Below are 15,942 nucleotides of genomic sequence, written 5' to 3' on the forward strand. Positions count from 1 at the left end.
GGGCCAGCCACAATCGCATATCCATGTATTAACACATTGGGGGATCAGGTGATGGACGGCGGCCATGATGTTGACATGTGTAAGTAAACTGGAGCGCACAAATCGATGGCCGGGCCAAGTGCAGAGGCAGTGGCAGAGGCACAGGCAACTCGACACATGCCGCCAGTGGCAACAACAATTGGCAATCGCCGAGCAGCAACTAACAACATCGAGCAGCGCCAAGCAGCAACAGCTCATTAGATTAATGACGCTGGTAATGGATTAGCGAGCATCGAAGGCGACACCAGGCTACAGGACAATGCAGGATGGACTAGAGACTGGAGACTGGGCACGATGGTCGACGGGCGACTTTGTCGTCGGCGTCACTTTGTCTAAGCTGGCAACCAAACAGCAGCACGTAATTAGTGCCATAGGTCGGGTTCGCGTTTGGGATGGGGCAACGGGAACCAGAAAGCTGCCAATTGGCAAGCAGATGCCATATACACAGAAACACACTTTGGAATCCCTCTAAGGCGTAATTTGTAAGCTAACCAAATCGATCAAAAATATTTTTTATTTTATTTTTTAGTAAATACAATTTTGTAAACAATTAAAATTATTTTATGTTAATTTCCTAATTAGAGTAGCTAGTTTCTTGAGCATATCTGTATTTTGGGACCCCACGTAAAGAGATAACTGTACCTGTCATTACTTATGTATTTGCTAAGATTTAGCGACATATGTACACTGGGCCAAACAACCAAAAAAGTCGGAATTAAATGTAAAATTGGAAATAAATTAATAATTAATAATATAAAAAAATCTGTATTTTTAAATACATTAAGCAATTACTATAAAAATTATTAAAAACGAAAATATGATTTATTTAAGAAATTCACATACTTGTGTTGAATGAAGTGGGTAAAAAATATAATAAATATAAAAATCATTAATAATTTATTTTAGTTGTTTTATAGAAAAAAAATTATTTTTTTAATTTATTTTATTTGATTTACTAAACATTTTTATTTGTTTCAATGCATTTTTGTTGCGTTCTTAGGACCACTGTGCAACGGTGCATTTGCATAAGCATTGAGAAGGCAACGAAAAATCTTCTCATTCCACTTTGCTTTCCTCTCATTCTGGAACTCGAATTCAGTGTCAAAATAAAGATTAGGCGATCAGCTCACATGTGATATATTTAATAAATAAATATTATTTATAATAACATAGATAAATAAAATATTTTCGGTCCGGAAACTATTATTTGAGTCCTAGAGTAAATTAAGATTTTATGTAATTTACCTATCAATTACATAAAAAACATATAAGTGAGTTTCGCTTGCTTTCCTTGTTGATTTATTATAATTCTATAGTCAATTCTATAATTCTATAATTCTATAGTCAACTTTGCCAGAAATTTGATGGCTTTTTTGGTTTTATGGTAGATACCTGGCTATTCTCTTTTCTTGAGGGTTGAGTGTTAACTAAATTAAAACACCAAATTAGTATTACTTCCCTAGTAAGAGAAGTAGGACCGTGTTATTTATTATTTTAGTCTCCAGGTAACACCCAATTGATTCAGAACAAATAATGAGATTATAACGATTGTTTTCGGATGTTTATTCTTAACAAAAAGCCAAATTATGGACAACTACAGATTTGGCACAGTGGACTACATTGTGCTAATGGGCATGACGGTATTATCCACGGGAACAGGCCTATATTTCGGTAGCGTCAGGTAAGTACGTTTCTCTATCAACTAGCATATTACTCTTTTATAATTTTTAGGAAATATCAAAAAAATCTAGAAGAAGTGAAAGTGTCCCAGCCAGCAATCCCTTTAGACAACCGTCGAACGAAAAATGTGGGGTCTGAGAAGATAGACGAGTATCTTATGGGGTCCCGTAATATGAAAGTTGTTCCTGTAGCCATTAGTCTTATAGGCAGGTGAGATAACATAAATGAAATCGCCAAGTATTAAAATAATATTGCCCTATTTTTCCTAAGTTTCGTATCGGGAGTTACCATTATAGGCATGCCGTCAGAGATTTACCATTATGGTACGCAGTATTTTTTCATTATCATAGGAATTTTTCTTCAAGGAATTGTCATCTCCTACGTTTATTTACCCGTGTATTCTGCTCTCCAAGTTGGCTCAGCTTACGAGGTTGGACATCCTTTACTTTCCTGCGTATCACATTATGATTTTTTTTTATTATAGTACTTGGAGATGCGATTTAGCTCGAGTGTTAGGAGCATAGCTTCTTTCCTGTACATTTTTGGTGTTGTAAGTTAAACTTTGCTGAATATCTTACAAAATCATTAATGAGCTAAAATTGCAGGTAACATATTTGCCATTCGTTGTATTTGTTCCGGCGTTATGTTTAAATCAGGGTAAGCTGACTTTTTGCAGCTAACGATATCTCGATTTATTCCTTTATTTCTAACATTCAGTTTCTGGCCTTAACATTTACCTGATTGAATTGGTTGTTATTATAACTTGCGTAATTTATACCTTCATGGTAAGTTTTATCTTTTATTTGGAATACTCTTTAACATTTTGATCTTTCGGCAGGGGGGTCTTAAGGCTGTGGTTCACACGGATGTCTGGCAAGTGGTAGTTATGTTTCTTTCCATCGTGGCTGTAGCTGTTTTGGCCATATACTATTCCAACGGCCTGGTAGCTCTTTTCGAAGATGTGGAACAGGGTGGACGATTAATATTGGACAACACGAATCCGTCTCCATATGTCCGTCATACCGTTTGGAGCGCTCTAATCGGTGGATTCTCATACTTTACCTCTATTAACGCCAGTGGTCAACATATGGTACAGCGATACATGTCACTACCTTCCCTGAAGAAATCCCAAAAAGCCTCGTGCCTTTTCACCATTGGAGTGGCTATTTTTGTCTTTCTAAGTTGTTTCATGGGATTGATAATTTTTTCGAAGTACAAGGACTGTGATCCCCTGAGTGCTGGACTGATTACGGTAAGTAAATGAGGCTTTAATATGCCATACTTAACAGAATATTCATTTAGAATGACGATCAACTACTGCCGCTGTTTGTGGTCCAAAGTGTGGGTCACATTTATGGAATGCCTGGTTTATTTATAGCCGGAATATTCGGAGCTGGCCTAAGTTCACTTTCGTCGTGTTTCAATACGATTTCCCTGGTATTCCTGGAGGATATAGTTCGTGGATTATTCAAAATGCAGCCCAGTGCGAGGGTATCCACCATTCTGATTAAAACCAGTATTATCTTCCAGGGAGTTTTGGCATTTCTCCTTGTATTTCTACTAAAGTACTTGCGAGGCATTTTAGGTGTTTGTATGTCGATAGCGTCCATTACAAGTGGCACTGCTTTGGGCTTATTTACCCTGGGAATGCTGGTTCCTTGGTCGAATACCATTGGCGCAGCGGTGGGAGGGATATCGAGCATCCTGCTGGCAGGATGGATTACCTTTGGATCACAGATCGCCGCAGCATCCGGAAAACTTAAATCTCAAATGCTTCCTGTGTCCGTGGAGGGATGCTTGGGAAATGTGACTAGTCCACAAGAACACTGGGTGGACCAAGAGCAAGTGTTTCCACTGTTCCGTCTATCCTTCCACTGGATCAATCCAATTGGAGTAGTCACCGCTGTAATCGTAGGTGCATTGGTCTCTCTCGTAACGAAACCCACTGATATCAAGTCTCTCCGCTCGAATCTGATATCGCCGGTGATCCATAGGTACTTATTTAAACCTGATTTCTCATACTTATCGAACGTAAATGTATTTTATAAAAATTTACATTTCAGATTTCTACCAAAAGAATGCTTTAGAGGTCGCACCCAAAATTAGAAGACTCAAGAGATTCTCCTGGAACCAAATTGTTAGGAAAATTCTGGAAACATAGTAGTGTCGAATAATAACTTCTCGTGATTTAATTTTCCATTTGTTATGTTCAAATATTTTGTATGATGTAATTTAATGTATTAACAATAAAAAAAACAGTCTCTGTAAACATAAAAACATTATCAACAAATTACTTTTTAAACTTTTGCTATTTTATTTCTTACTGAAAATGTTGTAATATCTTAAGAATCAATATTAAATACCTTATTTCCCGTTGATTTAATTATTCATTAAGCGTGTGGTCTTAAACTTGTTTTGCTTCAAAACGTATTCAAATTTGCATATTTGCTAGTTTATTTCCATTTGTTTTTCGGTTCTAGAAAAGTAGGCGACATTTCGATCCATTTAGCTATCACTTTTATTCAAGCTTGTCCGTTAACCAAATTTAAACACCGAACTAGTATAGCTTTCCTCGTAAGAGAAGTCGGACGGTGATTTTTAACTGCAATATATATTGTTACTCTTTATTGTTTTCTTTAAGCTTAACAATTATAAAATTAAATCATTACATTTAAGCAAGCAAATTATGGACAACTACAGATTTGGCACAGTGGACTACATTGTGCTTTTGGGCATAACGGTATTATCCACGGGAATAGGCCTATATTTCGGTAGCGTCAGGTAAGTACATTTCTGTATCTACTATACTGTTACTATTAGTTTTAATCATTTTTAGAAAAACCCAAAAAAAACTGGATGAGGTGAATATTTCTCAGCCAACCACAGTTGGTAACCGTCGAAGGAAAGATTTAGGATCTGAAAAGATAGACGAATATCTCATGGGATCTCGTAATATGAAAGTGGTTCCTGTAGCCATTAGTCTCATAGGAAGGTAAGGTAAACAATATTTAGATCACGATATATTTAATAATATTAACTCTTTTTCTTAAGCTTCGTATCGGGCGTTACCATTATAGGCACGCCGTCAGAGATTTACCATTATGGCACGCAGTATTTTCTTGTTATAATAGGAATTTTTCTCCAAGGGATCGTGGTCTCCTACGTCTATTTACCCGTATACTCGGCTCTTCAAGTTGGATCAGTTTACGAGGTAGGACGTCCGATATTTATCTGCGTATTTCTTATTGTTTTCTTTTCCATTATAGTATTTGGAGATGCGATTTAACTCGAGTGTCAGGAGCATATCTTCCTTCCTGTGGATTTTCAATATGGTACGTTGAACGTTTGTGCATTTTCACCAAAGTATTAATTAGCAACCAATTGTAGTTAACATACTTGCCATTCCTTGTATTTGTTCCGGCATTATCATTGAATCAGGGTAAGCTGACTTTATGATTTTTATACAACTTATTACAATTTCTTTAAACATTTAGTTTCTGGCCTTAACATTCACCTGATTGAAATTGTAGTTATATTGGCCTGCGTGATTTATACCTTCATGGTAAGATTGATGTTTCATTTCTGATCCATTTTAATATTATAATCCATCGGCAGGGTGGTCTTAAGGCTGTGGTTCACACGGATGTCTGGCAAGTGGTGGTTATGTATTTTTCCATGGTGGCTGTAGCTCTTTTCGCCGTGTACTATTCCAATGGCTTGGGAGCGCTTTTCGAAGACGTGGAGCAGGGTGGACGTTTAATATTGAACAACACGAATCCGTCACCTTATATTCGCCATACCGTTTGGAGCGCCATTATCAGTGGTTTTTCATTCTTTACCTCTATTAATGCCGGTAGTCAACATATGATACAGCGATATATGTCTCTACCTTCGCTGAAGAAATCCCAAAAAGCCTCCTGGCTATTCACCATTGGAGTTTCTAGCTTTGTCGCTCTGTGCTGTTTCATGGGAATGCTAGTTTTTTCGAAGTACAAAGACTGCGATCCCCTGAGTGCTGGACTGATTACGGTTTGTAAATAGGATCGGAATATGCCGTATTTAACAGAACTTATTTTCAGAATGACGATCAACTCATGCCGTTGTTTGTGGTCCAAAGCGTGGGTCACATTTATGGAATGCCTGGCTTATTTATAGCCGGAATATTCGGAGCTGGCCTAAGTTCACTTTCGTCGTGTTTTAATACGATTTCCCTGGTATTCCTGGAGGATGTTGTTCGTGGATTTTTTAAATTGCAGCCCAGTGAAAGGGTAGCCACCATTCTGATCAAGTCCAGCATTATCTTCCAGGGAGCTTTGACGTTCCTCCTTGTATTTCTGCTGCAGTACTTGCGAGGCATTTTAAGTGTTTGCCATTCGCTATCGTCCATCACAAGTGGCACTGCTTTCGGCTTATTTACCCTGGGAATGCTGGTTCCTTGGTCGAATACAATTGGCGTAGCGGCGGGAGGGATATCGAGCATCCTGCTGGCAGGATGGATAACCTTTGGAACGCAGATCGCCGCAGCATTGGGACAACTCAAATCACAAATGCTTTCCGTTTCCGTGGAGGGATGTTTGGGAAATGTGACTGGCCCACAAGAACACTGGGTGGATCAGGATCAAGTGTTTCCATTGTACCGCCTATCCTACGACTGGATAAATCCCATTGGAGTAGTCACCGCTGTAGTTGTGGGGGCATTGGTCTCTCTCGTGACGAAACCAACTGATATTAAGACTCTCCGTTCAGAACTGATATCGCCTGTTATCCATAGGTTTATATATAAACTTAACTTCTCATCAAACCAAAATTTATTAATAAAAATATCTTTTCAGGTTCCTGCCAAAGGAATGCTTTAGAGGTCGCACCCAAAATGAGCAGACGCAAGAGATCCTCCTGAAACAAATTCGATAAGAAGGATGACCATTTACTTAAATATTTGATGAAACCCACTGACGTTAAATGCTCACTTAATTAGGCATTTTAAATTTAAGTCAAAAGACGCCTGCACTTCCTTAGTATTAACGAGCGAACAACTTTAACATCCGAGACGGCGATGAAACAAGCAACTTATTCACTGACCAATTCGCCATGACGATGTTCTTTATAATATCAATAATAACTTAAGCATCTTTGGCGTTCTGTTCCCCTTTTCGTCGACGTCCGCTGCATTTCAATTAGGCCGCATTTGCAAATCGGACGGCCAGTGAAACCTTAACAGTTAAATATATAAAATACAATTGTATGTAACGGCGTGTCTGTGTGAACTTAATGCTCTGCTTTGCTTGTTTTAAAGGCTAATTTGAATAAATGCCAAGAAGGGAAATTTCCACGAAAAAAGCGAGAATTTGAAATGCCCTTTTCAAGTTAAAATTCAAAAGAGTTAGTTGAAATCAATGGTTGTACTCCAAAAACATTTTAAGCTTTTTTTTTATTTTAGAAAACTATATTTAACATTTCAATATAGGCATTTTAGTAACTTGTTTTTTTGCTACATAGCACAATCTGATATACCCTAAAAAGAGTATGTGAAATGACTACATTTGTAACTTAGTTTTTGCCCCACTTCTTTGGAAACGAGATTTGCATGCTGAACAGGCCATAAGAACAACAACAGGAATAAGCTCTGGCATCCACTCATATTTTGGCCAGAATTTATGCCCAACAGGCAATGAGAACTTAAGTGATTTCGGTTGTAAGCTAACTGGCAGTGGCTAAATGACAGACTGTCCGCGTCATCGCACCACGGATAGTCCTCAGCAGTTTGCCCCACCGAATCGACAACTTCATTTTCCTAGCACAATGAATTGATCGGAGCTCTGGGCCAAAACGGTTGAACACTTTTCCCGTTGAAATGCCAAATGCTAGATGTGCAGCTCCACAGAAAAACTGAGTTAAAGAACCTTTTTCATTACAAATAAAATTTTTTAATTTTTATTAAATCTGTGGAAAATGTAACTAAGTAAAAGTAAGATGTATAGTTAAAAAAAATAATAAAGATGTTTTATTAAAAAAATTTAGGAAACGTAATAATAGCTTTAAGTTTTTCTAATATATTTTAATTAATTAAGATCATTAAAGTGTAAATAAAAACTTTTTTATAGTTTACATTTCATTTTTGTTAAATTAACTGGTATGTATTCTAATTTTCAGTGAACTATCTGCACAACACTTGAGCCACTTCAATTGGGTCGGCATATGGTGATGGAACGCGTGCCGGCGGCTCAAACACGCTTCTAAGGTCTGGAAAAAAATCACCAAACTGAGTGAGCTCTGTGGCCCGGCACATTGCAAATCTTGATATGCCGATTGGCATGCAGCTCACGTAGCGCTTGTTTTTTAATCGACGCTAGGTTTTTGTTGCTCCCGCTGTCATATTTTACCCCTGCTCCTGTCCATTGGCTGACCACTGTCCGCTGTCCGTTTGTCCGGGAACTCCTGTCCGCCGACTAGTGGCGTTTCGCATTCAAAATGTCATGTTGTCAATCGCCTGGACAAGTGTCCGCAGCTTATGTGCCGCTTATGTGCGGTCTGTAGATGAGCATAAATTACGACTGTCAAGGAGTGCGAAGCGGCGGGGCGCCTTCATTAAATGTGCAACAGTTTTTTGCCCATTCATTTATACCGATAGCGATGCCGATGCACTCACTCCTCACTTGGCAATCCACAATTCGCAGGAGTTGGACGACATCGAGTTATTTGTAGCAGGATGTAGGTCGGGATCGACCTTGGGAATCGGAATTGAAAATGAAACCGAAAGCGATGTCAACGACGCTGGGTGTGTCTGCTTCAATTACAAGATGCGAGCTAACTATTGGGTGAACCAGAATTTAAACTTAAACTGATGAATTGCAGAAAAATGTAGAGAAATAAGAAGTTCCGAATTAATCCTAGTCCCTTTGAGCTCTTAAACATTTTTCTATTTTATCAAAAGGTTTAAAATTTGTAAAGTATACCATTTGATTTAGTAAAAATTATTGTGATAGCAAATAGCTGAAATATTTATATTTTATCTTTTCAGCGCAAGAAGTTGATATAAGACGTTTCTATTTTTTTGGTAAGCAAATAAAAAAATTGCAAAAAATGTCAGAAAGTGTTTTCACAATTCTCTTTTGTTTGTCTTAACAATCCTCTAATAAATATAGTTCACAGATTTGCCGATTTTCTTTATGCAAACTTATATGTATTTCCGTTTCAATAAATATTGTTTGCATTCCACAGCGAGTCGTACAAATAAACGCACCCATTTTAAGTTCATTGACCGCGGAACAACTTTATAAAGCTTGAAAAGAAACGTTATTTTAAATTTCGCACACTCTTGGTGATTTCCTCACTCTAACTAAGAGTATAACTTGAAAGACAGAAATATTGTTTCCTCGGTAAAATTTAAATAAATAATATAATTATTTTCAATTACAAATAACTTTAAACAAGCAAAGGAAAGAAAATTGTTTTTAATAAATTTCATATAAAAATAAACCGATCCTTTAATTATAAGAAGGGTGTTCTTGTAGTCTACTATTCAGAACTGAAACTCGATACTTTATTTAATTTATTTGTAGAACCGTTTATTTATAGTTTTGTTCACAGCTTGATCTTAAGAAATAGGCGTGAGAACATAAAACAGATGGGACGTTTAGTATTTGACCGATTTGCGGCACCTAACTGTAAACCGGGGATATCTCGTCACCTTTATCTAGCCACGAACCCAACTACGGCGAACTTTCCCGCGAAAAGGAACCCCACATGTCGACTTGCCAAATTTAACGCACGTTTGAAAAACCGACACGAAAAAAACCTTCCATAAATTGGCCATAAAAGTTGTGTTATTGCCCATGTACAAACATCTCCCCCGAAAAATTCTCACATATAAATTGCTCGAAATTAAGCAAGCCCAGAAAAGGGGTGAACTGGCGAAATAAAATCAAAAACGAAACACAGCGGAATAAAAAGCAAATGCGAAAGTAAATGAATGCACGTCTCGTATGTGTGCGCGCCCCGTTCTGGACTTTCTCTTTTCAAAAGCGTGTAAATAACATTTTTATTATATTTATAACATTTATGTAAAGCACCCACCCCACTGTCACGCCCCCAGAAGCAGGTGTGACACTTTTTTATTATTTCAGTTTCGGCCTTTTTCTTCTTTTTTTATATTATTTCTTGTGTTTTTTTATTTTTTTCACCGGCGCGCGTTTTACTGACCCACTTATCACACGGTGCGGCATCAGAATGAAGTGGCAGTGGTGCTGCCAAGGTTTCCTCCTGGCGCGAAAGAGAGGGGGCGAGCGCCGGCGAAAGAGATAGCCTGATATTACATACACGTCATATAAAGAGCAAAGGCAACTGTGCAAATATTTTTATGCCAGCCGAGCGCATAAAACAATGCCCAGTGACAGTGGGATCATTAACGAGCTATGCAAAAAATAATATTCCAGAAGGGAAGAAATAAGTTATGTATGCAGAGACATAATTATACAAATTAGATCTTGTTTTAAAGGCCGTTTTCTCGTCCGTTTGTTAAATTTAATGTAAGGTTAAAGCCTTAAAATCGTATGGAAAACAGAGTTTTAACCCTACTTTAAATTTAACAGGCGGACGAAAAAACGGTCCCAAGTGTAATAATCCATAATCAGACCGATTTTCACTTTAAACCTATCTTCTTCAGAACTAAGATCTTGCATATAAAACATATTTTTCGCCGTGTATGAAGAGAGAGTGAAAGAACAAAAGAATCGGGCCCCCATTTCGTAGGCCATGAAATTGTCAGCGAATGTGAAATTTTAAATAAAATGATGAATTTATAGGAGTCGCGGCTGTCGTCAAACGTGCGAGAATTTCAAAAAGCAAATCAACTGGTTTCGAGCGTAACTCTCGGTTGCCAGGCGTGTATCTTTCAGATACTTTTCGTCCCTCTCTCTTTTATTCTTTGATGTGTGAACTGCATTTATCAGAAAAGAGCAAAGAACCAGAAGAGCTCAAGCAATTCATTCAAAAAAGGACGGAAAGCAAACAAACTAATTTGCACAATAAATATTAAAATATTCTTCTTTCAAATTGACTTAACCTAAATTGAGGTAGGGAAAAAAAAGGTTATGAAACTCCAGCGCATTTACAGTTGACAATGATCTTAAAGATTTAAGAAGGCTTTATGCACATACTGACCACATACACAGTTTTGTAAAAAAATAATAGAACTAAAAAGTATTATAAATAATAATATTTTGGATAGTTAAACATTTTAAAATATTTACAAATAAATTTTAGAATTATTGACACTACAATTTGGACCTCAACTGTTAATCTGCCAGCAATTTGGGACACAAACACATGCAAATCAGATCAGATTCCTTGGCAGCCGAGGCGACGGATTACACAACTCGCTGTCGAAATGACTTAAGCTGCATCCAATGTTGATTTTCCCCCTTTTTCGCTGATTTTCCTTCGCCGTCCGCTGACCGTCGAGATTGTTTTTGCCTTTGGTAACGAGCTGCTTGAATAGCCGCTGTGCCAACAATAATAAACCACGACTTGCCATTCCCGCAGCCGCGATGAAATGATAACTTTAGCGACTCTGACACTGGCATTCAAATTGATTCTGCGGATTCTGCGGCAGCACAATTAAATTTCTTGCTGGGCGAAATTAATTATGCGTGCACATTTCAATTAGAGCGAGCTACTCAGCAATTAGAAGGTCACTGGGCCCCAAACACAATTACACTCATAAAAAAAAATCGAAGAATTTCCTTAAAATCTAGAAAATTCTTTCTTGAATTTTTGCCAAAGGCGACCTCACCTTTGTTTCAAGAAATGGTTTTTTTGAAAGGCACCATTAAAACCAGAAAAAATATTTCTTGTTTCAAGAAATTAAATTTCTTAAAACAAGAAAGGGTTTTTTAGAAAGCCACCATAAAAACAAGAAAAAATATTTCTTAAAACAAGAAAGGCGATTCTTGTTTCAAAGGTGGTTTGTTTCTTGTTTCAAGAAATTAAATTTCTTAAAACAAGAAAGGGTTTTTTAGAAAGGCACCTTTTGAACAAGAAAAATTCTTTCTTGTTTAAATTTCCTTTCAAGAAATTTTATTTCTTGATTTAAGAAATAATATTTCTTAAAGGGAAGTTTTATATTAACACTGAAACCCTAAAAATAAAATGTAACTTGGTTTTTTCTTTTGCATATTTTATTTATTTAAATTTAAAACATTTAACACTGAACATTTAAACAATTTTAAATAACACATTTTTGACTTAAGAAAACATTATTATAACCAAATATGTAGTTGCAGGCATAAAAAATTATTTTCTTCGGCTTTCCTCATCTGGAAAAAGAGAGTTATTGGGATATCAATGATTTGTTTTTAGATAAGAATAGATAGATGTTTTTAGATAATAGATAATAATGTAATGTTAATAATAGCCAAAATACAAACACGTTGGTCAGACGACCGAGAGAGGAGCAAGACAGGTAGAAAATGAAGAAGGAAGGGTTGAAAATCTAATTTCAGAAAGAGCCACATACATACATATATATTTACATACAGTCCTTTGCGCGAAGGGAGACCGAATGTAAGCAGGTCAGATCATGACAATTTTAAGAAGGAGTAGAGAGAAACGTCGCGACGCGTAGGTCAAGCGAGCGAGAGAGAGGAGCAGAATATGAAAGGGTTGAAAATCGGGTTTCAGATCGGGTGAGCCGCGTACATGCATAGATATTTACATGCATACATAAGTATGTCAAACAAATACAACATATTTTTCTTACCTTAGAAGGTTTTAAAACAAAATTACAGCTTTGACAAACAAATTATTTGGCTGTTGCAACTGCAGGTATTTTCACTCTGAAAAATAAATAAAATGCGAGTAATAAGATAAAGTTATTCTAGAACTGTACACCCACAAATTTATGTACAAATGTATGTATGTACGTAGCTCTTAGCTAAAAAACAATTCACCTAAATTGGTATACGCTTGTTAAAGAGATTTGAAATGTATCCTTTAATTACATACATACAATTGTACGCCCGCTATACAAAAAATTATATACATATTTACATACCTTTGAATATTCGGAAAAAGGCTTCACCTCTTATCCGCTTGAAAATCACGTCCATCACTCACGAATTTTTTTCACAACTGACGCTCGGGGGATCAGAGAAGTCGGTAGCCGAGTAGGCCCTTCGTCCCACTTCGTTTTTCTTGTCGTTAACATTCGGCAGCCGAAGGAAGTCAATGGCTACTTTCCTATATTCTAGGGTCATTTCATTCATATATTCAAAGGTGATTTTGTCCTAAAATACGTACAAAAATGTTTTGGCTGCGACGGCAAAACAGACATATGAGATTTTCATTTTTCTATTTTTAAGAAAAATTCTTTCTTGAATTTTTTCCATCAAGAAAGGTTTTCTGTATTCAAAGGCCAATTTTCTAATAACAAGAAATTTTTTTTCTATTTTCAAAGGTAGGCCGATTCAATGGCGAGATTTCCAAAATTTAGAAATTAATTTTTATGAGTGTAACTTGATTTTTTGCTCTTCAGCGTAAATCAACTTAAATTGTTATGGCTTTTAATATCAAGTATACGCGGGGTGTACGGAGCCAAATGAAAATGCACACGCAGGGAGCCTTACACACTGAAAAAGTTGTAATAGAATAGAATAGAGTTAAAATTAAATAAATAAATACACTTAACAAAAATGTATAATTTATAATTTTATACCATTTGTTAGATTTTTTAAAAAGAATTTGTGTAAAATTTCTTAACTTTGGAAAGCATCTACATTTTTTCCGAGTGCATAGATTCCAGATAACCGACATTTGCATGACGACAGCAACACCGATGACGACGACGACGCCTCGGACGCTCTGCAAGATTTATTAGCGCATTTGACTTGATTTAGCTTGTTTATGTTTTTGCTGGGCAGAACTTATGGCCGAGCATTATGGCCACAAAATGGACATCGAAGTTGTTGCCAGGGCGAGCAACTGGCAACCTGGCGACTGCCACACGTTGCGTGTGCGAGGTGTAGGTGTTTTCCTCTCGTTGCAACACGAACCTCCGCTCGGCTGATGTGCATCATAAATTATTTTGATGTGCGTTTAGTTGCTCCTGCTCCTGGTTCTGATTGGTATTGCCGAAAAGTAGCTAAATCAAAAATTAAAATAGCTAAAATTTCCAAAAATATTTAGTACTTAAATTATATCTTTAAAGACGTTAAAAAAATAATTCTGAATTAGATTTAATGTTATTAAAAATGCATCTCATTAAAAATGTTTCAACGGTTTCAAAAGCTATATTTAAGATTTTAATTTATATTTTTCGTCACTTGAAAAAAGCCAACTTTGCATCACAGGTGCTACTGAAAAATCTGATTGGGGCCGAGCTGAGATAACTCCGGTGGGTGGGCAGTTGGGGCAGGTGTTAAATGTCTTGTGCAAAGTGCTGCACATAAATCGACGACAGATGTGTGTGCCCGAGATGCGACTTTAAAATGACAATGACTCATTTAAATGATCGGCATTTGTTGGTGCCCCCAAATGTCCTTTGAGTAATGTCCAGCTCCAGCTTTGATTTCATTTGTCCTGCCTGTGCCACCCACCGGGGAAGCAAAAAAGGCAGTAGCACAAATTAATGAGCATTCAGTGTCAGAGGCGATAACAATGGCTCCCAAAAGTGTCCGCTGTCCGTGGCAGACACAACAAAATAATCCTTTCGTCTTGCATAAAACCATTAAGGTCACCTCATGTCGGGTGCTAATGTTCGTGTCTTGTAGGTTGTCAGTGGCGAAAACAAAAACTCGGCCGAATGCAGCGTCATTCATCACAACAAAACAAAACTCGAGTACTCGGGATGGGAAGTTGGAGCTGGCACTGGGCAAAAACTTATAAAGTCAGCAAAATGTTCTGTTAAAATACCTAAATATTGTTCAAAGCGATATAAGAGTAGATATATTCTTTTAATATTATCTTATTAAAACAGATTTATAAAGTAGCATACAATATTCAATCGTTGATTTACTTAAAAATATAATACAAATAAGTATAAATCAGAATTAATACCTGAAAAGGTGGAAATATATATTTATTACACCACTAACAAATGTACGACAGTATAAGAAATGTAGAAACATAATTCACCTGATTTTCGGATAACGTTTTTCCCAGAGTGTCTGGATAAACCAGGACAACGCTCGTTCCTGCACTTAAAAGCCGAGCAACGAACCCAGAGACAAAAACAGCTCATTCGACTCCTGGCAGTCCTTTTGTTTTTGCCACATCCGCATCCACCCCATCGTCCATCCCCTCTTCACTGCCACGCCCCCTTCCCCACAGCCCCTTTTTCCAGAGCAGCAGCAACAGCAGCAGCGCAGCTCACTTAAGCTGTCTCATGCATTTCGTTTGGCCGCACAAACAAACACACAAAAACATTTTGTTTCAGCGCCCCGGCAAAACTGTTAAAAAATTAAAATGCTGCTTAACAACTTTGCCGCATGATAAATGAGCGCAAATACAGCAAAAGGTGCTTTCCCCGGCCACCTCCCCATCTTGTTACCTGTTCTTATTGTTTATGATCCTTTGTGCGGGCGTCGTCCAGTTAAGGAAAAAGGGGTAAAAAGTGGTAAACGGGGGCAAAAACTGCCAGCAGGGGAGCGGAACGCTGTGGCATATTTAAGACCGAAGTGTCATCGTAATTACCAAAAAATGAGCAACAAGGCAACAATTCGGCTGATATGCAAATTGATTTTAATAATAAACTGTATGCATAATTTGAAATGGAATTCTTTACAAAATACCCGTTACGTCCAATCTTACAAGTGTTGACTGTGGCTGAATAAGGAGATTCTTAACATCAATATGCAGTTGAAGATCAATCTCCTGTTACTCAATGAATTTGCAAAAATATATTACTTAGGTTATTCCCCTAACATGGATCTGTGCAATCTCTTTCAAAGAACCGTAAAATAATAACGATTGCCGTTATCCTTTTACTTAAATTAAAAAAATCCATAGACCTAGGCTTAATGGCTTTAAGAAGATAAATTTTTATACAACGTGGCGCATAAATTCAGGACTTCAAGAGTTTTTGCGCTGTCACAGCTCAACTCGCTATATCTCAAACACTGCCCATTAAAATAACAAACAAACAACTTTTAATTAATTTAAAATTAACCGCCCCGCAAAATGGAACAACAAACAAACAATTTTGCTGACTCTCCGCTGTCCAGAGTCCGC

At 37.1% G+C, this 15,942-nt stretch overlaps 2 protein-coding genes and 1 long non-coding RNA gene across 3 annotated transcripts; 2 read left to right on the forward strand and 1 right to left on the reverse strand.

The window, feature by feature from the left end:
* The first annotated feature begins 1,145 nt into the window (after nucleotides 1–1,145).
* LOC108056189 (sodium-coupled monocarboxylate transporter 1) lies at nucleotides 1,146–4,009 on the forward strand. Its single transcript, XM_017139893.3, has 11 exons — nucleotides 1,146–1,310; nucleotides 1,384–1,544; nucleotides 1,619–1,720; nucleotides 1,771–1,929; nucleotides 1,990–2,149; nucleotides 2,204–2,269; nucleotides 2,325–2,376; nucleotides 2,437–2,504; nucleotides 2,558–2,971; nucleotides 3,022–3,713; nucleotides 3,783–4,009. The coding sequence occupies exons 3-11, from the start codon at nucleotides 1,626–1,628 to the stop codon at nucleotides 3,823–3,825; spliced, it is 1,749 nt and encodes a 582-aa protein (XP_016995382.2). The 5' UTR covers nucleotides 1,146–1,310; nucleotides 1,384–1,544; nucleotides 1,619–1,625; the 3' UTR covers nucleotides 3,826–4,009.
* Nucleotides 4,010–4,258: 249 nt separating this feature from the next.
* Nucleotides 4,259–7,041, forward strand: LOC108056188 (sodium-coupled monocarboxylate transporter 1-like). Its single transcript, XM_044394112.2, has 9 exons — nucleotides 4,259–4,500; nucleotides 4,556–4,711; nucleotides 4,771–4,930; nucleotides 4,986–5,051; nucleotides 5,107–5,158; nucleotides 5,214–5,281; nucleotides 5,335–5,748; nucleotides 5,799–6,490; nucleotides 6,552–7,041. The coding sequence occupies exons 1-9, from the start codon at nucleotides 4,406–4,408 to the stop codon at nucleotides 6,628–6,630; spliced, it is 1,782 nt and encodes a 593-aa protein (XP_044250047.1). The 5' UTR covers nucleotides 4,259–4,405; the 3' UTR covers nucleotides 6,631–7,041.
* Nucleotides 7,042–11,862: 4,821 nt separating this feature from the next.
* LOC138913481 (uncharacterized) lies at nucleotides 11,863–13,215 on the reverse strand. Its single transcript, XR_011419248.1, has 3 exons — nucleotides 12,770–13,215; nucleotides 12,476–12,551; nucleotides 11,863–12,032 (listed from the first exon to the last, which is right to left on the reverse strand). It is a non-coding gene; the product is annotated as an uncharacterized lncRNA (long non-coding RNA).
* Between the last annotated feature and the right edge of the window lie 2,727 nt (nucleotides 13,216–15,942).

Source organism: Drosophila takahashii, chromosome 3R (assembly GCF_030179915.1).
Source record: "Drosophila takahashii strain IR98-3 E-12201 chromosome 3R, DtakHiC1v2, whole genome shotgun sequence".
In the NCBI taxonomy this organism is placed as follows: Eukaryota; Metazoa; Arthropoda; class Insecta; order Diptera; family Drosophilidae; genus Drosophila; species Drosophila takahashii.